Source organism: Trichosurus vulpecula, chromosome 5, assembly GCF_011100635.1.
Source record: "Trichosurus vulpecula isolate mTriVul1 chromosome 5, mTriVul1.pri, whole genome shotgun sequence".
Lineage (NCBI taxonomy): Eukaryota > Metazoa > Chordata > Mammalia > Diprotodontia > Phalangeridae > Trichosurus > Trichosurus vulpecula.
This window is the reverse complement of record NC_050577.1, coordinates 81,240,508-81,263,405: the sequence shown is the minus strand read 5'-3', so window position 1 is coordinate 81,263,405 and position 22,898 is coordinate 81,240,508. Positions and strand designations below refer to the sequence as shown.

Sequence of the window (22,898 nt, the reverse complement as noted above, 5' to 3'; positions counted from 1 at the left end):
GGCTGTTAACAAGATGAAAGGAATAGGGATGAAATTAACAAGGCAAATCAAGAATTAGGCATTTTGCTTTCTAGCAAAACTACAGGATGTCTTTCCTCTCTTCTAGTTTTGTGGAGGAGTCATCTCTACATTCCATCTGATTGGGTGATCCTGTGGTATACTCTGCTAACAATATTTTTGTTCTTTTAATTTACACTCAGAAGATCTCTACCATGCTTGTGATTCTAAGACATTTAGGGATTTATATACAAGCATTCATACCCTTGACATACAGTTCAATTTGCCCTCTCCAATTTTTTTTTCCAAACTAAGTATATCCTAAAGTCATGATTCTCTTCCTTTGTATGTGATACATATGAGATTGTTTACATCCTTGGACTCTCTCTTACCTGGACTGTTTCATAAGTTTCTAATTGATCTCCTAATTCTATATCTATAGATTTCCCCCATATCCAAACCAGCTTCTTCTATCCCCCTATGCAACATTGCCTGTTAAAGCTTACTGATAAATAAATGGTCATGCTCAAAAAACTTCAATGACTCAATATTGTCTTATTTATAAAGTCCAAACTCCTTCATATTGCATTCAAAGCCTTCCACAACCTGACCTTACGTTTGTTTCTTAAACAAATGTACTTATCCTACTTCCATCCTTTGCTCTTATCATTTCCTTAATTCAGAATATACCTTTTTTCCCTCAACAATTCTCCCAGTTAAAATTCTACCCCTCCTTCAAGGCCTAGTTCTAAATCTCTCTCTACTTCTATGAAGCCTTCTCTGATGTGCCTGGTCAAAAAATAATTTCTATCCCATCTGAATGTTCCTAGCATTATAACACATCTTTTTTTCTTTAGTGAAGTTTAGTGTGTTACCTTGCATTACAGTTATTTGTATGTAGGTCTTATGACCTTTACTAGACTGTAAATTTACCATTTCTAACTCACAAATAAATATTTTATGGATGAATGAATGAGCAGCATGAAGAATACAGATTTTAGTTTAAAAAAAGTATGTATGAGGGGTGGAGCCAAGATGGCAGCTGGAAAGTAGGGACTTGCATGAGCTCCCCACCCAGGTCCCTCCAAACACCTATAAAAAATGACTCTGAACAAATTCTGGAACTGCAGAACCCACAAAATAGCAGAGGGAAGCAGGGCTCCAGCCCAGGACAGCCTGGATGGTCGCGGGGTAAGGTCTATCTCAAGGAACCAGGAGCGGAGGGGAGTAGAGCCCAGCATGAGCCGCGCCTGTACCAACAAGACCAGGAGCCAGGCAGAACAGGCACTAATGCCCTGAATCAGTGAGCTGTGGCAGTTACCAGACTTCTCAACCCACAAACACCAAAGACAAAAGAGAAGGTTAGTGGGAAAAGCTGCTGGGACAGAATGAAAGGAGATCGCAGTTTGGCCACCACCCCAGGGGGCAGTGGAGGTAATGCAGCTCTGAGGCTGCTTACAGAGCTACAGCTGCAGTTGCTTCTGGCCCCAGGCCCACCTGGTGGGAAGTAATAAGTGGCGGATCTGAGTGGGAGTGCAGAGCCAGCTTAGATCTGAGTCCAGTCTGGGTTGGTGGTTCTTGGGGGAGGAGGAGCACTGGAGTGGCAGAGCTTGCTGTGTAGAAATAGCTCTGAAAACAACAGCACAGCCCCTTAAGCTTGGGACAAAGTACTCTCTACAAGCAGTCATAACCAGACAAAAAACTCAGGGGTCAAGTAGTTGGCTGGGAACATGGCCAGAGAGTGAAAATGGACTCAGATTCAGACTCAGACTTTGGAATCTTTCTTTGGTGACAAAGAAGACTAACACATACAGCCAGAAGAAGTCAACAAAGTCAAGCAGCCCATATCAAAAGCCTCCAAGAAAAACATGAACTGGTCTCAGGCCATGGAAGAGCTCAAAAAGGATTTGGAAAAGCAAGTAAGAGAAGTAGAGGAAAAATTGGGAAGAGAAATGAGAGTGATGTGAGAAAAACATGAAAAACAAGTCAATGACTTTCTAAAGGAGATGCCCCCCCAAAATACTGAAGAAAATAACACCTTAAAAAAAGACTAACTCAAGTGGCAAAAGAGCTCCAAAAAGTCAATGAGGAGAAGAATGTCTTGAAAGGCAGAATTAGCCAAATGGAAAAGGAGGTCCAAAGGACCACTGAAGAAAATACTACCTTAAAAATTAGATTGGAGCAAGTGGAAGCTAGTGACTTTATGAGAAATCAAGATATTATAAAACAGAACCAAAGGAATGAAAAGATGGAAGACAATGTGAACTATCTCACTGGAAAAACCACTGGCTTGGAAAATAGATCCAGGAGAGATAATTTAAAAATTATTGGACTACCTGAAAGCCTTGATCAAAAAAAGAGCCTAGATATCATCTTTCAAGAAATTATCAAGTACTGCCCTGATATTCTAGAACCAGAGGGTGAAACAGAAATTGAAAGAATCCACCATCGCCTCCTGAAAAAGATCCCAAAAAGAAAACTCCTAGGAATATTGTCACCAAATTCCAGAGCTCCCAGATCAAGGAGAAAATACTGCAAGCAGCCAGAAAGAAACAATTTGAATATTGTGGAAACATAATCAGGATAATACAAGATCTAGCAGCTTCAACATTAAGGGATTGAAAGGCTTGGAATATTATATTCCAGAGGTCAATGGAGCTAGGATTAAAACCAAGAATCACCTACCCAGCAAAACTGAGTATCATGCTCCAAGGAAAAAATATGGATTTTCAATAAAATAGAGGACTTTCAAGCTTTCTCAATGAAAAGACCAGAGCTGAATAGAAAATTTGACTTTCAAACGCAAGAATCAAGAGAAGCATGAAAAGGTAAACAAGAAAGAGAAATCATAAGGGACTTCCTAAAGTTGAACTGTTTTGTTTACATTCCTACATGGAAAGATGATGTGTTTAATTCATGAGACCTCATTATTAGGGTAGCTGAAGGGAATATACATACATACATATATACATACATACAGATAGATAGATAGACAGATAGACATAGACAGAGGGAACAAGGTGAGTTGAATATGAAAGGATGATATCTAAAAAAAATCAAATTAAGGGATGAGAGAGGAGTATATTGAGAGAGGGAGAAAGGGAGAGATAGAATGGGGTAAATTATCTCACATAAAAGTGGGAAAAAGCAGTTCCATAAAAGGGAAGAGGGGGCAGGTGAGGGGGAATGAGTAAATCTTGCTCTCATCGGATTTGACCTGAGGAGGGACTAAAATACACACTCAATTGGGTATCTTACCCCACAGGAAAGAAGGAGGAAGGAGATAAAAAAGGGGGGACAATAGAAGGGAGGGCAGATGGGGGAGGAGGAAATCAAAAACAAACACTTTTTAAAAGGGACAGGGTCAAGGGAGAAAATTGAATAAAGGGGGATAGGATAGGAAGGAGCAAAATATAGTTAGTCTTTCACAACATGAGTATTGTAGAAGGGTTTTACATAATGATATATGTGTGGCCTATGTTGAATTGCTTGCCTTCTGAGGGAGGGTGGGTGGGGAGGGGAGAGGGGAGAGAATTTGGAACTCAAAGTTTTAAAAACACATGTTCAAAAAAAAGTTTTTGTATGCAACTAGGAAATAAGATATACAGGCAATGGGGCATAGAAATTTATCTTGCCCTACAAGAAAGTAAAGGAAAACGGGATGGGGGGGAGTGGGGGAATGGGGCAACCAGAATATATGCCATCTTGGAGGATGGGTTGAAATGGGGAGATAATTTGTAATTCAAACTCCTGTGAAAATCAATGCTGAAAACTAAAAATATTAAATAAATTTACAAAGTATGTTTGTATATATACACACATATTTGCATGCATGTATCTCCACATGTGCATCTCCTGCTAAGCAAGTAAAGTAACAGAGTGATCAATCTGTAACATCCATGTCAAGGATGAAACCTGGATGGATTTTTTACTGGCATATAGGCTCACTGGTTCCAGAAATACCCTTCCTTGAAATTTGAGAAGACCACCAGCCAGTGCAGGCCAAGTCTTCCATCCCATCACACTCATGAATGAACAGAGTGCATATGATCAGAGGGATCTCCTCTCCCACAAGTTGGGTGATGGCATACACTCATAACTGTATCCCATTGATTTCCCTTGAATTAGGAGTCAGTATCTAATTCACATATCTTATCTTCGATATGCCAGAAGGAGTTAAAACCTTGGCACAAATCTTTGAAAGGTCTGGTGATTCCTGTTCCTATCTGTCCAATTCCAGCCTCCTAAGTTCAGCATTCAAGGACCTCCAAACTGACACCACCGATCTTTCTTAACTTCTTTCTCACTTTGATGCTATTTGCTATATACTATATCTTCCTGACTTGCCATATACATTCTTGCTTTTGTGCAATAATTTTGGTCCACGTAAATACATACACACACATATGCAAGGCCATTCCTTGTCCTAGAAGCCCATTCTCTTTCTCCTGCACCAGTTCAAATCCAACCCATTCTTCAAAGCCCAAGTCAAGCCCTACGTTCTGTGAAGCCTTTAACCTATGAAGAATTCTCCCTTCTCTGGACTTGTACTGCTTATGTCAATTGAAGCTAACATTCCAAACTTTGGAAAGCACTTACAAGCATAGAGGTTGACTTAGTGCAGAGAGTGCTGGTCCTGGAGTCAGGAAGACCTGAGTTCAAATCTGGCCTCAGACACTTACTACCTTATGTGACCATGGGCAAATCATTTAACCTGCGTTTGCTAGGAGTCAGCTAGGTGACTCAGTGGATAGAGTGGTGAGCATGGAGTCAGGAAGACCTGAGTTCAAGTCTGTCATGAGACACTCCCTAGCTGTGTGACCCTGGGCAAGTCACTTAACCTCTGTTTGCCTTAATCCACCAGAGAAGGAAATGGCAAACCACACAAACCACTCCAGTCTCTTTGCCAAGAAAACCCCACGGACAGTACGGTCTGCAAGGTCATGAAGAGTTGGACATGACTGAACCATTGAATAATAAATGGCCAGGCACTTTGCTAGGCAGTGAGAAGACAAAGACTAAAAGGAAACAGTTATTAATTGAATAAATGGATACATCGCTTGAAAGGAGCTCTGTTGTGTCCTATTCATCAGGAAGATTTTCCAAGCCATTTACATTTAGGTATTATATACCCAAAGAGAATAATTAAGATGTTATTGTTACAATGTGTTATCCTTCTTAAAGGTATTTCTAGGCACCTAGGTGGTAAAGGGGGGGACCTGGAGTGAGGAAGACCTGAGTTCAAATCCAGCCTCAGACATTTATTAACTCTATGACTGGGCAAGTTAACATACTTACCCTAAGGAGAAAACACTTAAAAATCCTTTTCACCTACAATAACAACGTAAGAGATGCCTAATAGCATCTCTTCTCAGGAAGTACAGGCATAGCCAGAGAATGTTGAGATATGATTGGCTGAAATTTCTAGAGGCTCTGAGCATTCTTTTTAAAAGTTAGTCACCAGTGTCTAGTGAGTCTGACTGAGCAGTTGTCTGAAGTGCCACAAGAGGGTGTTCCTGGTCACAAAACCAAAGACTTAGCTCGGCTTCTGAGCAGGGCCCTGATGTTGCAAAGAAGAAAGATGTTTGAATAGTTACAGCTTTAAAATAGGGCAAACAAGTCACAAATGGGAAGGAAGTGGCATTTCTGAAAGACCATCGAGGTGGCCTGAAACAGATGAGGACCCTAGAAGACTCCAACCAAAGAGGGATTGAGATCCAGGCTCACGTTTTCACTCCTGTCAATGCAATTGAGTCATTTCAGGGAATGTGATAGGTAGCTAATAAGAGGATATCACATATAGCAAAATGGCATGGAATCTTAAGAAGCCTCCGGATTTAATGAGGTCCAGCTAACCTCATGGGTGTTGAAACTCTTTTTTGTTCACTTACCTAACCCAGGTAAGCAACCAAGAAAACTTCCAACTATGAGAATGCTAGTCTCAGGAGTGTCTGAGCCTGTTCTCCAGTTTATAAAGACAACCTTTCAATAATCAGTATGTCCTTATCCTGAATGAAGTCACATCAGCATCTATACTGTCTGCTATTCCTGTCATCACCTTCCTCTCCCCTCGTGCCCCACAACTAACCCACTCTACCCAAATCCATTTCACCCTCTAGGAAGAGATTAGTCAGTCAATAAGTATTAAGTGCCTACTATGTGCCAGGCACTGTGCTAAGCATAGGGGGTACAAAGAAAGCAAAAGACAGTCCCTCCCCTTAGAAAGGTCATAGTCTAAGGTGGGGGAGGGCAACACGTAAGCAAGTACATCCAAATTATATATATATATATATATATATATATATATATACATATGATAAATTGTAAATATTTTCAGAAGGAAGGACTTCACATTAAAGGGGATTGAGGGAAGGCTTCTTGCAGAAGGTGGCACTTTAACTGAGGCTTGAAAGATACTAGGGAAACTGCAACGTGGAGATGAGAAGAGAGTGAATTCCAGGTCTAGGGGATGGCCACCTGGCAACACACAGTAGGTAGATGAATTATTGTGTGTAAGGAAAAGCAAAGAGGCCCCAGGTATTGGATCTTAGAGTACCTGGAGGAGAATAAAGTATCACAATACTGGGGAAGTTGGAAAGGACCAGGTTATAAAGAGCTATAAATGGAGGGTTTTATGTTTGATCTTAGAGGTAATAGGTAGCTATTGAAGTTTATTAAAGCATCCTGGTATACATACATACATACATATGCATGTGTATATATGTGTATACACACATATACATATACATATATATATGTATATATATATATATATATATATATATATATACATATATATATATATATATATGTATCTACTCTTTGAGTCAGTTAAATCCTAGGTTCAAATCCTGCTTCTGACGTGCACTGACTGCAGAAAAGGCATTTAACCATTCTTAGCCTCAGTTTCCTTATCTCTAAAATAGGAATAATAATACCACCTATCTGTGGTGGAGGTAAGAATATATATCTAGTCTAATCTCTTACTTTATAGGTGAGGAAACTGACTCATCGAAATTACAATTATAACATGGACAATATTTGTCTTTGGCACACTCTCTTTTCCATTTCTAAGCCCCCTTCCCAGCTTTTAGCTTGAATTCCTTTCCCCTGTTTCTCCTTCCAGTCATGAAAAGTAATTCACACTGAGATGATGCTGTTATAATGTTACCCTTGTTAAGTGGTGAAGTAGATAAAGTAGGGGACTGGAAGTGAGGAACACCTGAGTTCAAATCCAGCCTCAAGCATTTTTTAGCTCTGTGACCCTGGGCAAGTCATTTAACCTCTATCAAACTCAGTTTTTTCATTTGTAAAATGGGCATTGCCTATCTTTTTACAAACTTAAAGCACTGTATATATGATATAGCTCTCATTATTAATTTCATGTAAAATATTCAAGAATAAAATCCCAGAGAAGTTGTCCAAAGGAGCAAATCCGTGTAATTTGACTCATTCTATGCTCTGAACTGGGAAAGTATTTGGGAGGGATGGGGCAGGGAGGGAAGGAAGGACACATTAACTCAAGGTATCGTTTGTTGGAAATAAGCTGATCTTGGATTAGACAAGGGCCATCAGGGTGAAAACATAATCAAAAGGATTTAAACAACATACTAGTGAAATTTTCCCAGTTATCCGGGTGGTGAGCTCTGCCTCCATAATTCTGAGCTACATTATGTTGGATGGTTGGGATTTTTGTTTGTGTTTGTTTGTTTTAGAAAAATGCTTGTATTCTCCCCAAACAGAACATTCCATTGGACATTTACCCATAAGGCTTGGAAAGGAATAATGACATTAAGGATTGCTTAGCCAATACCCATAGCCAGAATTCACACAGAGGTGCCCTATGTATCTTCTGGGTCTTACACCACTATGTGCCTGGGCTCTCTTCTTCATGCTTAACAAAAATGAACATGACAATATGCTGTCACTTGAACAATTCTGCTGCTTCATAAGGGCAGACCAAAATGCAAGAGATTTTTATTTTTTTTTATCATGACAAGTGCTTTCGAAGTTACAAAAGTGCAGCCAGGAAACCTTATTTATGTGAAGGAGAAATCCTGAAAACTGGTATATGGGAAAGGGTGTGTATATGGTGTGTTTGGGGGGCACTTAAATGTTTATTGACTGACTGTAGAAATATTTAAAGAGATGATACTAGAAGTTTACTAGGATGCAAGAAAGGGTGTCTTCATAACCAACCTTGATTTCACTTCCTAAGGATTTTGTGAATGTCAGCAAGATTTTATCTCAGAAGTACTCTTGAGGTCCCAGGTAGAAAGACACTTTTATGGGTGGCATCTATCAGCCTGATTGTACAGATATCTACTCTAGGTCACAGTCATTGTGCTCTGGCTGTTTAGTGGAAAAAAGTCTGTTCATGGACTCCTGCTGGAAATCTCTCTGTAATCCATGAAAAGTTTCCCTACATAGGATGTAGACTACCTTGGCCTCAGCTCCTTACATTAGAAAAAATAGGCTCATTCTTCTAAAATTACCTATTACTACTTAGCTCTTTAGATTAGAGTATTATATGAAGTAGGCCAAAATTATGGGTTCAGTATGGGTCAGTGAATTTTGCTCTGCCCCCCTGGCCACAGACTGTACCTCTAACCTTGGGCACCATTCTTTTCCATTCTTTTGCAGGAATGGACACTCTCTCTCTCTCTCTCTCTCTCTCTCTCTCTCTCTCTCTCTCTCTCTCTCTCTCTCTCTCTCTCTTTCTCTTTCTCCCTTCCTCCCATCCTCCCTGTTTTCCTGTTTTATTTTTAAATTTTATTTTTATTCTGAATTTAATACTGAAACAATGGATATTTGCATATAGAATAGAAAAGAAAACTGACATGAAACTGCAGATCCCCTATATAGCTTACTTTTCAAAGGTAGGCTTTTAAGACACAAGGGGAACTGGGTAAACCAGGGGTGGGGACCCTGTGGCCTCGAGACCACATGTGGCCCCCTAGGTCCTCAAGTGTTGCCCTTTGACTGAATCCAAACTCCAGTTTTGGAGTTTCACTGTGAAGTTTGGATTCAGTCAAAGGGCCATACTTGAGGACCTAGAGGGCTACATGTGGCCTTGAGCCCGCAGGGTCCCCACCCCTGGCCAATAAACCTATTAAAGATTTGATTAAATATTAAAGGCAGACTAATCCTATCCTCTCTAATGGCAAAATAACTCAATATGGATTTCCTACAATTTATTATATAACCAGAGGAAGTAAGAGTTAGGTCATCATCTTGAACACATCTTGCTAACCTCAAATCAACTCCTTCTCATGGAAGGCTAGACTCACTTGAATAGTAGTTCTAACTGGTTATCCTTTTACTCTGACATTATAGACCTTACAGCATTCATTGCCCTTGGTCCTTGGTTTCATTTTTGGCAGCCATATTCTGTGTGAATGATTTTGGCTTCCCTCTAGGGCACATCTTATTCATCCATAGTTCTCGATGCTCATGGTCAGTAAACGTCTCTGGCATCATTTAGAGGCTTTCTACTTCATACTAAACAACGGAGAAGCTTGGTGTCACAATGGATGAGTGCCTGGCCTGGAGTCAGGAAGACTCATCTTCCTGAGTTCAAATCTGACCTCAGACACTTCCTACCTATGTGACCCTGGGCAAGTCACTTAACCCTGTTTACCTCAGTTTCCTCATCTGGAAAATGAGCTAGAGAGGGAAATGGCAATCCACTTCAGTATCTTTGCCAAGAAAATCCCAAATGGGGTCATGAAAAGTCAGACATGACTGAAATGACTGAACAACAACAAAAAGCTGCAAGGTAGTTGTTATATGTTGCTGTGCACTGAGGGATTATTCTTAGGAAGTGGTCCAGAGACAAGTAATAAATTAATTTGTCCTTTTATTCATTCATTCATTCAGCCCATCAATCAAGCAACCAACCTTAGTGACAAGAAGAAGAGGAGGAGGAGGAGGAATGTAGTGTAATAGTGGCATACACCTATAAAAGTATAATTTAATAGATATATAAGGAATGTTGAATTATTCCACAATAACTAACATACACAAATGAGAACAAAAACCACTTTGCTAGCTAGGATCTAGAAAATTCAGCTCTTTTCAGGGAAACAGCTCGGAGGGAATGAGAAAAGAATCTTTTTTTAATCCACAATGATTGCTCTCCACAAGCCATAGTGGGTTAAGATGTTATATAAGTTAACTGACCTGCACAGTACAAAGAATCAGAGCAAAGGGGATGTTAGGAGCTCTGTGTGCTAGAAATGAGGCCATAGGCAAATCTGGCACTTAGCTCAAATCATGCTGTTCTTTTGCAAGGACAGAAAAGAACCAAAAAGGAGGTTATATTTCTGTGAGGGACCACAGCACAAAGAGCATGAGTCGAGTGGATGGATGCTTGAATAACGGAAGCACCATGCAGGGAACCAGCCCTGAGATTCACTCAGTGTATGCCAGCATGGACAGTGTTAAGCCATTTCAGAGCCGGGCGAATGTGATTGTCACATCTATTCATTTTTAATTTATGTCCATTTAAAATGTGAGCACCTCTCTATTGCTAATTTGTTATGGCAATATTAATTAATGATTTTGCTTTACAGTGGTTAGGATGCTGTTTCTATTGAGTAAGATAGATTAGTAGGAATACAAGATTAGAAAAAACCATCTGTAAACTGGTTAGAGGCAGTTGGGGGTCACCTTGGGGTTTGGGAAAGGAACAACGCTAGCGCTACAAAATCCTATTAGTGTCCTGTGATGCATCTATAGCTAACTACATAATAGACCTCAGCTCCCCTGGTCTGTAGTTAATTCTAAGGGAGGATTCTGCTAGATGTATTTATTTCCAGGGCTTACTGAATAATCTCACCCAAAGTTACTACTGTTAGATGCCAAGAGTCCAAATGACTCTTAAAAAAAGCAAAATCATGTCCAATTACTATATTTATTTCCACAATTTTATCACCTTTCTAGCAGATTAGCTAAATTAGCTGTAAAAATGGGCTAGGATGGACTAGACATGATGCTGGTGTAAAGTTAGGTTGGACTGAAGTCACACGTTTAAAGATATAATTCCACCCCAGAAGAGTCTCTGAAGGCTCAGTCAGAGCAGTTTGCCACCATAAACAGCTCTTAAGGCACTTTTCCTTTTAATTACAACTGACAATCAGCCACATCTCTTCAATGTGCCTTTACTGTCTAGCAAGAGGAGGAAAAAAAGTATGGTTTCTCCCCCCAACTGGGAAAGAAATATGTAAGTAAATGTACGATCTCCGTCTACGTGGCAGAGTGGTGGTCTAAGCTGTCACTGAGCCACTGTGTATTGTTGTTGTCGAATTGTCTCAGTATTGTCTGACTCTTCATGACCCCATTTGGGGTTTTTTTTGGCAAAGATATTGAAGTGGTTTGCCATTTCCTTCTCCAGCTCATTTTCCAAATGAAGAAACTGAGGCAAACAGGGTTATATGATTGACCCAGGGTCACACAACTAGGAAGTATCTGAGGTCAGATTTGAATTTTGGAATATAAGTCTTTCTGATTCTAATCCTTACACTCTAGCTATCTAGCTGTCCCAGAGCCACTGTGTATCTACTGCTAATTTTAAAATTCATCTTAGGACAGTAGATCATTTTTCTGACAAAGAAAACTTTTGTGTGTGTTTTTTCTTCCTTATCAGTCCTGAGATTTCCTAGGTGTCAGGGAGTACTGATGTGGGAACTCCCTCTACTCCTGCTCATCGATATCTGTTCTGCAATTTATAGTCTTGGAGCCTTATGGTGCCTTGTTCCTTTCCCCATAGTCTATGGCCCAGCCAAGCTGGCCATGTTACTCAGCCTCACACACAGCCCCCCATCTCTCAGTCTCTCTGCCTTTACTCTTACTGTCCCCCATGCCTGGAATGCACCCTCCCTTCCCCATCTGCACTGCTACAATCCCTCATTTCATGGAAGATTCAGCTCAAGAACAATCTTCTACCTTTCTGAATCCTCTCATTTACAGGTGCTGTTCTTCAAATTAGCTAGACTCTACCATGCATACATTAATATACTGGATGTATTCTGTATTTACAGCAGCAGTTAGGTAGTTTAGTGGATAGAGAACTGGATCTGGAGTCAGGAAGATGTGAGTTCAAATCCTGCTTTAGAGACATACTAGCTGTGTGACTCTGGGAAAGTCACTTAATCTCTGTCTGCCTCAGTTTTCTCATCTGTAAAATGGAATAATAATAGCACCATCCCAGGGTTGTGATGAAGCTAAATAAGATATTTGTAAAGTATTTTGTAAACCTCAAATTATATATAGGTGCTAGTTGCTATTATTATAATTATTATCATTAATTATTATTATATGTGTCTATGTTTTTTCTCCACTGATAGAATCTAGACTCCTTGAGGATAGGGGCTATTTCATTTTTATTTTTGTGTCTTAGACCTATAAGAAAAGACCCCAATGTTGGGAAAGATTGAAGGTGATGACAGAGAATGAGATGGATGGGTAGTGTCATAGAAGTAATGAAGATGAGCTTGGACAGACTTTGGGAGATAGGGGAAGACAAAAGGGTCTGACATGCTATGGTCCATTGGGTCACGAAGAATCAGGCATGACTGAAGGAAGGAACAGCAGTAGCACAGTGCCTTGAACATAGAAGGCACTTAATAAATGCTCATTTGAACCTCTGTAAGGCCAAATCTTGACTATACACATGCTCTATCAATTTTTTTGTGTGGATGTTGTCGGAAACAATCAAATGGGCAGATAAAAGTAACAAGCGGTTAATTATACATTGGTACTAGACTGGGTTGAATGAGTAAAGACCCAAACTTTGAAAAGATAAAATGGTACTCTTTCATAATGGCATGTTATGAGCTTAGAGAGACTTATCTCAGTTGGCTTTGAGTGTTGTGTCTGGTACCAAACAGCCACCACAGAATCATCTTGGAGCTCCACCATATTAGAATTGGGTTTATGCAAGGTCAATGGTATCACTTTCCTACCAAAAACCTCCAGCAACCATTATTTACAGGAGAAAATGCAAACTGCCGAGCCTGGCTCTTAAGAATGTGGTCTAAACCTGTCTTTCTGCCATTATTTCATGCTATTCTATGTTATTCTCTTTCATATATTTTGTGTTTTTTTTGGGTGCCACATCCTTTGCTTCCCTGGTTACCTCCAGCTAAAAGTATTCTCTCAATCCTCAAATTTTCTAAGAGCTATTTGGATCTGTCCTTTGCCGTGATCAAACTCTACCTTTTTATATGTACCTGGGTACCTGTTGTTCTTCTCTGCCCTCTCCCTCTCCACTCCCAAGTACAATGTAATTTTCATGGAGGCAGGGACTTTGTCACCTTTAATTGTGGACTATCTCTAGCACCCAGCTGAGTGACTTCCACAGTGTAGGGACTTGATAAATATTTGTTGAACTGAGTTGAAAAACAACCACAATCTATGATTTTCAGAATACCACCATCCCAGATGAGTACTCCGTAAGCTTAGAGAAACTTAACTCAGTTGGCTTTGGGTGTTATAAACTGGTGGGAAAAGAACCACAGCCATATCTTCTCAGGGCACCCGAAGACTACTAGGTGATGAAATAAGATTGATGCCTATGTGGAAGGCGAGCTTGGGGTTGGCTCAGAGTGCCTATAAAAGCTCTGTCCTGGGGTCTCTTCTCTTTTCTTTCTAGACTATCTCAATTAGCTCATCAGCATCCATGAATTCAGTTATCGATTCCATGCAGACAGTTGGGCAAGTACAATGCATAGACTGCTGGACCTGCAGTCAAGAAGAGCTGAGTTCAAATCTAGCTGCAGGCACATACTAGCTGTGTGACCCTGGGTAAGTCACTTATCCTTTCTCAGTTTCGCTTTCCTCATCTATAAAATGGAGATAATAATAGCACCTATTCCCAGGCTTGTGGTGAGGATGAGACCATATTTATAAAATGTTTTACATACCTTAAATCACTTGGATATATACGTATATGTATGTATGTATATGTATGTATATGTGTATGTGTGTATGTATATATGTATGTATCTGTGTGTGTATATGTGTGTGCGTGTGTGCGTGTGTGTGTGTGTGTGTGTGTGTGTGTGTGTGTGTAGACTCTATCCCTGGTCTCTCTCCTGAGCTCCATATTATCAATTCTCTCTTGAACAAAAAGACTATCCCATAGGCATCTTAACTCAACAGGTAAAAACAAAACTCATTCAGCAAAAACCTACTTATTTTACCAAATCCATCCTTCTTCTGAACTTCTCTTATACTGTTAAAGGTATTATTCTCTTTCCAGTCACCCGGGTTCTCAGTCATGATATTATCCTCCACTTTTTATTCTTACTTATCCCAAATACTCAACAAGTGTTGAAGTTACTGTTTTTGCCTTCACACCTCTTAGATGTGTCCCCTTTTCTCTCCCTCTTTTAGGTCTTTGCCACTTCTTGCTTGGACCTTCTTATTGGGCTCCCTGCCTCAAGCGCTATCCCCTCTAGTTCATGCTGTAAACAGCTGCTGAAGTGATTTCCTAAAGCATAGGTCTAAATATCCCACTTCCCTACTCAATAAACTCCAGTGGCTCCCTATTCCTTCCAGGATCAGATATAAAGTGATTTTTTTTTGGCATTTACAACTCTTCCCAACCTGGCCCTCCCTACTGTTCAAGTCTTCTTATACTTTATACCCCTCCACATGGTTTATGATCACCCATAGTGGTTCACATGTTGTTCCTCTCTCATGATTCTCCATCATCTGTCTCTGCACTAGGGCCATAGCTGTCTCTTATACCTGGAATGCTCTGTCTCCTCGTTTCTATTGCTTAGAACCCTTTACTTCAGGACTCAGTGCAAACACAACCTTCTATAGGCCCTTCTTGGTCCACCCAGATGGTACAGCTTTCCTTTTTAGGCTTGCTGTTCCATGTAAATCTTGTATGTATCTAATTATTTCAATGTCATCTTCTCCAGTAGAATGCAAGCTTCATGAAAGCAGGGATTTTTTGCCTTTTTACGTATCATCAGTGCTTGGCACAATGCCTGACACATAGTAAATACTTAATAAATGCTTATTGATTGATGAGATCCAGAGAATAACAGCAATACCTGAGATCAAGGAACCAAGACACGGAGGATGAGTAGGGTACAAGAATTAGGAAGAAGGTATGTACTGGCAATGATTCAATCTCCTGGCTATCTTTCTGAGGTCTGTTGGCTGTTTTTACTCACAAACTAACATCCCTACCTTCTGTTACTATTTCTGGTTCTCAGTACCTTGCTGACATTGGGACCTGAATGCTGAGTATTGGAAGTACTGCCCTTTTCTAATGTCGGGTCTAGATTCTGCCAACCTTTTTACATCTTGCCTACTGTCTTGATTAGTTATGGAGACCTTCTTTGCTTCGTGGCCAGATTCTTCCTAGCATCACCCTTATAAATATGCCGAAGGAGAGGTATTTTGTAATGGATGAGGAAGCATCACTATAGTTCTCACCTCCTGCTTAGGGGAAGGTTCTAAGGCCCAATCAATATACTAACACTCCAGAAAGACTCATGAGATTTTTCTCAGAATTAAACACAGGAAATCAAAGAATACGTACTAGCCATCATTTTTGTTTCAGAGGCACTACCAGGTTGTTCCATCTGCATCTGAATCTAAAGATACTGGTAGATGGAGTTGAAGTATTGATGTCACTACTCACATAATCCTGAGATGGCCTTAGCTGAAATAGTTGGCACCTACGTATAGTCCTTCAGTTGCTTCTAATATATTGCTCTGTGATGAACCACCTAAGAACATAAGTATTTGGACTACTTCTGAGCACAGAAGAATTTGTGGAGTATCCCAAGAGGGTAACCTATACTTTTTTGGAGAGAATGGGGCCAGTAAGACCAGTGACCCCTAGAAAGTTTGCCTAAGGGCCTGATTTCACAGAACAGCATTTTTTGTTAGCTCCAAGGTAGAGCCAGAAATGGGTAGAAGTTGCAGAGAGGGGGATTTCAGCTCATTTTGAGCGAGAACTTCCTAAAGATGGCAGATGTGTGAAAGCAAAGCAGAATGCGTAAAGAAGGGGTAGGCTACTTGTCTCTCAAAGTCTTCAAGCAGAGGATGGTTGGCCCTTTTGTCAAGGATGCTGTAGAGGAGAATTCTGGTTAGGTGCGGGTTAGACTTGGTGACTTCTGGGGTTCCTTCCCCCAACTCTGAGATTCTCTCATTCGGGGAAAGTGCTCAACTTTTACTGATGTGGTCCTGACTGAGTCTGGGAGGGCTAGACTGCACGTTGAGGAAAGGAAGAGGAAGGAGCTGTGACTTTAGTGGAAGACACGACCTGAAGCACCACAGCAGTAGACATAAGAGCTTCGGGTTAGTATGAAGTAAACGTCGTAAGGCCAGAGTACAAAAAATTGAGAACAGAGCCTGGAAAAATAAACTGACTTTTAAATTGCCTCATAGTGCAGTATTTCTTCCCCCTCTCCCCCCATTCGGGTCTGAACCAAAACCCCATCTCCCCTGCAGGATACCAATTCAGTCAAACTAGTGGCAGCAACTGGCTCTGATTACCAGTACCGTGGCCAGCATAGCACCCAGCTGGGCAGAACGAGGGGTACATGTGAGGGGGACGCTGGAGAGGAGGTTAATGAGCCTTCTGGAGCGGCAGAGGTGCCAGTGGGCGTGATGAATAGCTTGCAACCCGCTCTGTGCAATGTGCCCTTCATCATCTAGTCGGGGTGGTTAGTGGACTGTCAGAAAAATATAATTTAGCGGTGGTGGCTTTAACTGATGTGCCGCATGCTGGGGTCAAATGACTATTACAAAGTAGTAGCAGTGCCCGGCTCCTTCATGGTGAGAGCTTCGAGCTGACAACATGAAAGAAAAAGGCACCGTGGCCCGAATTCCCTGACATCCTTCATCTCTCAGCTAGGATGGGGTGGGGAAGAGGAGAGGGAGAGGACTGGGTGAACTAGAGAGCAAGAGAGATAGCAGGGATATTTCTCTTCAGAGAGAGAAAATGCCAGTTCTGGTTGAAGCTTAGCACACAACACGCCAACCATTTTAGGAGGCATCGGGCTTAGCTGGGAGGAGACCTGAGGATCCAAAGAAAAGGATCAGGTCCCTAAACTGCTGGTGGTGACAGAGGGTGGCTGGATGATTCCCAGGAAGTGACCAGGATTCATTCACCCTACCGAAGTTAACAAAGATCAGCGGCAAAATGAAAGGAATTCATCCCTTTATGCAGATGGCAATTTAAGGGGCACAATTCATGGACCAGAGGTCAGCAACCTTTGTAGTTCCTAGTGCCAACAATGAGGTCAAGAGGTACTTTGGTGGAGTGCTACCAGTAAGTCTATGCTGCAGACAATGGAGAAGGATAACATGAGTAAGAAAAAGAGAGGGAAGGTAAAGGAATGGGAAGGCAGGGGAAAGAAATGGGAGCACAAAGGAAATGAATGATTAAAAAAAAGGAAAAAGAAAAAAATCAAGAGTTACATAGGGTGATTGTGTATAATGCCACCAATGATTGTTTCAGGTGACATTTAATAATAACTATGCCATCAATTTTCTCCTGATCCTAAGCTATCCTTGGATTCTCTAGAAATCAATTATAATTAAAGTAGGAGGGGTCTGGGATTGAAAATATTTAAGTGTGATATTGAACATACAAACATACAATAATACCAAATATACAAAGCCCAATATCCAATTCCTTTTGAGAGATCTATTTTTTATGTCTATTACTACTGAAGGCACCACCATCCTTCCAGTCCCCCAGGCTCAAAACATAGGTATTGCCCTTGACTCCGTACTATGTCTCCCTCCCCCCAAATCCAATCTATTGCCGAGGCCTGTCAAATTCACCTTTACAGCATCTATTGAACATGCCCCCCTCTCTTTCCTTTGATATTACCACTACTCTGGTGCAGGACTTCATCAACTCATGCCTGGACTATTGTAATAGCTTATGGGTTGCGCTTTTTGCCTCTCTTCTCTCCCCACTGCAATCTATCCTCTACTCAGGCACGCAAGGGATTTTCCTAAAGTGCAGGCCTGACCATGTTACCCCTCTCTTCAATAAACTCAAGCATCCCCCTATTGCCTCCAAGATCAAATACAAAATCCTCTGTCTGGCATCCAAAGCCCTTATAACCTAGTCTCCCCTACCTTTCCAGTCTTCTTACACCTTATTCCCTGACACATACTCTTCAACCTCGTGACATTGACCTCCTTGCCATCAATGTCTTTTGGTTCTGGGCATTTTCTCTGTCCATCCCCCTTGAGTGGAATATTCTACCTTGTTTCTATCTCTGGGCTGCTCTGGCTTCCTTAAGTCCCAACTAAAATCCCACCTTCTACGGGAAACCTTTCCCAGTCGCTTATAATTCTAGTGTTTTCTCTTTGTTACTTATTTTCTATTCATCTTGTATATACCTTGTTTGTACATAGTTATTTGCATGTTGTTTTCCCCATCAGGTTGTAAACCCTTTGAGTGCAGGGACTGTCCTTTGTCTCTTTTTGTATCCCCAGTGCTTAGCACAGTGCCTCACATGTAATAAATTGATTAAGCACTTAATAAATGCTTATTGGCTCACTGGCTGATAGATTGACTATGATACTACTTTGTATCTAGTAAAATATTCTGTATTAATATTTGGAAGGAAAGGCAAAAGCACAGATTGAATAGAGAGATGATGGCCTCAGCCTCCGGAAGACCTGGGTTCAAGTCTCACCTATGACACATACTGGCTCTGTGACTTTGGGCAACCTCTTAGTGACCCAGACAACTATCTGAGTCTCTAAGTTACGTAATAGATACCTCTCCACATTCATAGACATTGACAGATGGAGTTTGCTCACTGGGGCTTCCTACACTAATTATATAATTCTCCTGGTCCAAAGGCGGGAAAACAGAACAAAAACAAATCTAAATGTTTCTGTGGCACCACGCATTCATTATGTGACACACTGAGCATTTGATTTACCAAGTGAACCCCTTAAGTAGAATCTAGTTCTAAGACTGGGGCTATACCACTGAGTATATAATTGAGTCTTCTTTTGTTTAATGTTAATGAGGGAAAAGGTAGAAAAAAGGAATATTTTCCTCTAAGAGAAATCACATAGCACTGACTAGTTGTGTGACTTTGGACAAGTCCCTTCTTTTGAATTCAGCCTTGTTTTTTCATCTACAAATTGAGAAAGTTTGACAAGAGGATGGATGAGGTCATGGGGACAAGATGGCAGAGTGGAGAGAGAGCTGGCTTTAGAACTAGGAGCAGAGAGATTCAAACTCTGCCTCTAACACGTGCTGGCTTTGTGAACCTCTTGGTGTTCTAGAAAGCTCTCTGATTTTATAACCTGCAGAGAAGGGACCAGAGTGCACTGGCAGAGAAAGTTCTTTATCCAGAGCATTACCAAAATCACAGTTCCAGCACTGATCTCTAAATTCCCTTTCCTTGTAACTTTTGGTAGACCCTTCTTGCCATTTGGAAAATACACATTTATTTTGAGGTGGCGAGAGATCCCTAAATCACAGATTCCTAATTGAACAAAGCAGAGACCAACTAGGAAGACACTCTAAAGACAACCAAACGGTGAGTTCAGAAAACAAGTGGCCCAATTCAGTTGTCTGCCTTCCTGTGTTTTTGTCTTAGATCTATATGTTTTATCCTCTTCTTCCATCCTCATGCCTGGCTTCCAGGGGGAACAGAATTAATCAGGATTGGTGGAGGAGGGTGGCAGATACCGAAGCCATACACTATAACCGACTTTTGTGTGCAATACATGGCCATTCAGTACCAAAGACTGAAGCAACTGGCTAATTTTTTTTTGTTTTTGTTCGCTTGCTCTGAAACACTTCCTTAGCTAGAAAACTCAGTCAATATTATTGCCTAAAGAACACTCAAAATCATAACATGATTAAAAATGTTACCCTTTCTTGGTGACTTAAATATCCCTGGAAATCAAATTAATAGAAAGAAATATTTAATAATCTGTCTATATATATTGACCTATCCTGTAGAGAAGCAGCATTTTTTTTTTTTTGCTAAAAGGAAAAAAAGAATTTCCCTTTCAAGCTTTCCTTCTCTCTTTTATCTTGTACTGTAGTATCTTCCCTTGTAGTCAGTTGCATCATTACAAAAATTACCTGGCTTCATTAATTCCCTCATTACCTCTGGCAAGTTAGAGCGTTGACATTCTCTCTCCTTTCTTCACATTCATACTGTCCTTTTACCAAAAAGCCTGCAAATTGCTCCTAATGATAAGGACAGAGGGGGAAGAAAGGGGCCTTTTGTGCCCTGGGAAGAAGCCTTGCTTTCCTGGAAAGGATGTGCTTGGCGGTAACACACTACTTACGGTAATTGGAAGAGAGTGGTCTGCCTGGTCCCCCATTACAGCAAGAACAATAACAATTCACATTCATCTTAGCATTCTTCCACCTGGGTGGCAGCTACCTGAGAATTCTCACCTGTGGCAAAGGGTTACATTTACTCCTGCTGGGAATGTGGCTGGGCAGCCGAATGTTAAAGAGGGCCTGAAGAGCAGCCTGGGCTGCTTGGCCCTTGGCCAGCTTCTTGCTACGTCCTGAGCCTTCAAATGTCCTCCCATCCACTCTCACTGCCATCACAAAGCTCTTGGCATGCTGCTTCTCCACTGTCTCGGAAAGGCAGATGTATCTCAGCCCTGAGCGCAGTTCATTCAGCACCACCACCGGGTTCTTTTCCCTTTCCCCCTGGAAGGCTGACTTGGACTTGGGCTTTGCATGGCCCATCAAGTCCAATGTGTGGTAGAGTAACCTCCCCTGTCGGTAAGCTGTTGAGAGCAATTCGGTGTTAACGGGATGGCAGCTGGAAAAGTTATCACTTGGAGGGGATGGTTCAAACTCTTTGAATAGAGTATCTGGAAAATCAGCCTGGTCAGAGGTAAAGTCTGTAGATGGGCTGATGCCATTCCCCATGGCAAAGTGTGCTTGGCATGCATTGGGAAACTGGACAAAGGACTTCAGGGCTAATTCTGCTGCCCTCATCTTGGCTTTCTTTTTTGTGGGTCCTGTGCCTTCAAAGGTAAATCCATTAACTTCTACAGCTACTGCAAAGATGGGAGCATGGACTGGTCCTGTCTGAGAAACCATTTTGTACTGTAAACCTGGTTTCAGTTCATGGAGTTGGACCAGGGCATTCTTTGGCGTCACCGACCATGAGAGTTTCTTCCAGATGAGTTGGAGTTTGCAGAAATGGCCACTGTTCCCTTCCTCTAAGGGTCTTTTCCTCTTGATGCTGGATGTACCTCCTCTTGAGGGGTCACTGGATGGCAGTGGCTTGGCCTCCAAGTTGCCCATGTTGCGGTTTTCCTTCACTTCTGCACTGCTGGTACCTGGTGGTGAGAATAAATGAGTCACAACAGCAGGAAAGGGTAGGTTGCTATTGTTGATAACTATAGCACCATGTTTCAGGCTTTGAGATCAAGGAAAATCAAAGCCGCTAACCTGGCCTCATAAGATAAGCAAGGTCAACATATTCCAGGACCTTAGAGATAGCTGACCAGCCAGCCATCAATTAGAGAATACAACTCAGTGATGAAATACATGAAAACCAGCATTCTATACTTCTTTTGCTGGTAATGAGAGCTGAGCCTAATATTTTGATATGCTGTTTGTAAAGTGCTCTGCACTTCTTTTGAACATCACAACAACTCTGTGAAGTAGCTATTGCAGGTTGTATGATGCCTCATTTTATAGGTGAGGAAACTGAGTCTCAAGGAGGTTGAGCAAATTGCCTATGGTCTTTCACTTAGCAAGTAACAGGTTCGCTTGGTATTTGAACCTGTCTCTCATGACTCCCAGCCTAGTTCTCTTCCTGTATTATCATTCTGCCTTTCTGGTAGAAATTATTACACACTGCCTGATGAGTGGGGGAGTAACTACCTGCCACAGATCAATTTGCAATTAGTGCCTTGATGAGCCAAGAAATTCATTCTTAAACAGTTCTGGGAGAGCTATATTTCTGACAAGAGGAGGGTGGGAATGGGAGGAAGGCAGCTAGCCTGCCCAGCGAATGATCCTGTGTGTTATAATCAGTCCTGGATTGTTATGCACAGGTTGCTGAGCAGGCAGAAATAGCTGCCAATATCCCACAAAACGACTCTTCCTGAAACCTTCTCCTTGCCTGGGGTAGTTTAAACATCTCCTTCAGGAGAATGGAGGAGGAATGGAGTATTTATTAAATGCCTGCTATGTGGCAGGCTCCATTTTAAACATTTGAAAAATATTTTATTCGACAACAACAACCCTGGCAGGTAGATGCTATTATTATCTCCATTTTATAGATGTGGAAACTAAGGCAAATAGAAGTTAAGTGACTTGCCCAGGGTCATACAGCTAGTAAGTATCTGAGGCTGAATTTAAACTCAGATCTTCCTGACTCTAGGTTGAGAACTCTATTACCCGTGATGACTTAGCTGCCTTGAGGGGACAAGACCGTAGAATTCAATGATTCAAATCCTGTCTAATTTTGAGAGCTCTGAGATTCCTAGCTGAGCTACTACGGCCAATGTAATGGCACATTACTCTGCAGCAATCTTATCTTTCTTAACAGTCTTTCCAGGTACTTTTTGATGCTGGAAGAGGTTCAAAGAGGCGGTTAAATGACTCATCCTCAAGTTGGTCTCTCTGGAGGCCAAATCTTTGTGCCATAGAGTCCAGCTTTGAGATGCCTACTCCACTTTCTTCCTTGCTCCTTCTCTCATGCAGACATCTGCATTCATGACAGGCAGAGAAGAATACAATCTCCACCTGGAATTGCAGGTGGGATGAGGAGAAACAGACATAATAACTGGAGTTGAGCCAAAGCCAGACGCTCCTGGCTTAGGTTAAAAACAAAAACAAACAAAACCAAAACCAAATCCTAGGATCTTTCGGGGCCACGAGAAGTCATGACACAATCTGT

The 22,898-nt window shown here is 41.3% G+C and overlaps 1 protein-coding gene across 1 annotated transcript in view; it reads right to left on the bottom strand.

Annotated features, from left to right (window-relative positions):
* Positions 1-22,645, bottom strand: part of ADARB2 (adenosine deaminase RNA specific B2 (inactive)) — a 196,335-nt gene extending 173,690 nt beyond the window's left edge. Inside the window, exons 1-2 of the mRNA XM_036760531.1 lie at positions 22,561-22,645; positions 20,423-21,327 (exon numbers count right to left, since the gene is read on the bottom strand). Coding sequence (XP_036616426.1) covers positions 20,423-21,327; positions 22,561-22,645 — 990 coding nt within the window. The remainder of the gene's footprint in view (positions 1-20,422; positions 21,328-22,560) is intronic.
* Between the last annotated feature and the right edge of the window lie 253 nt (positions 22,646-22,898).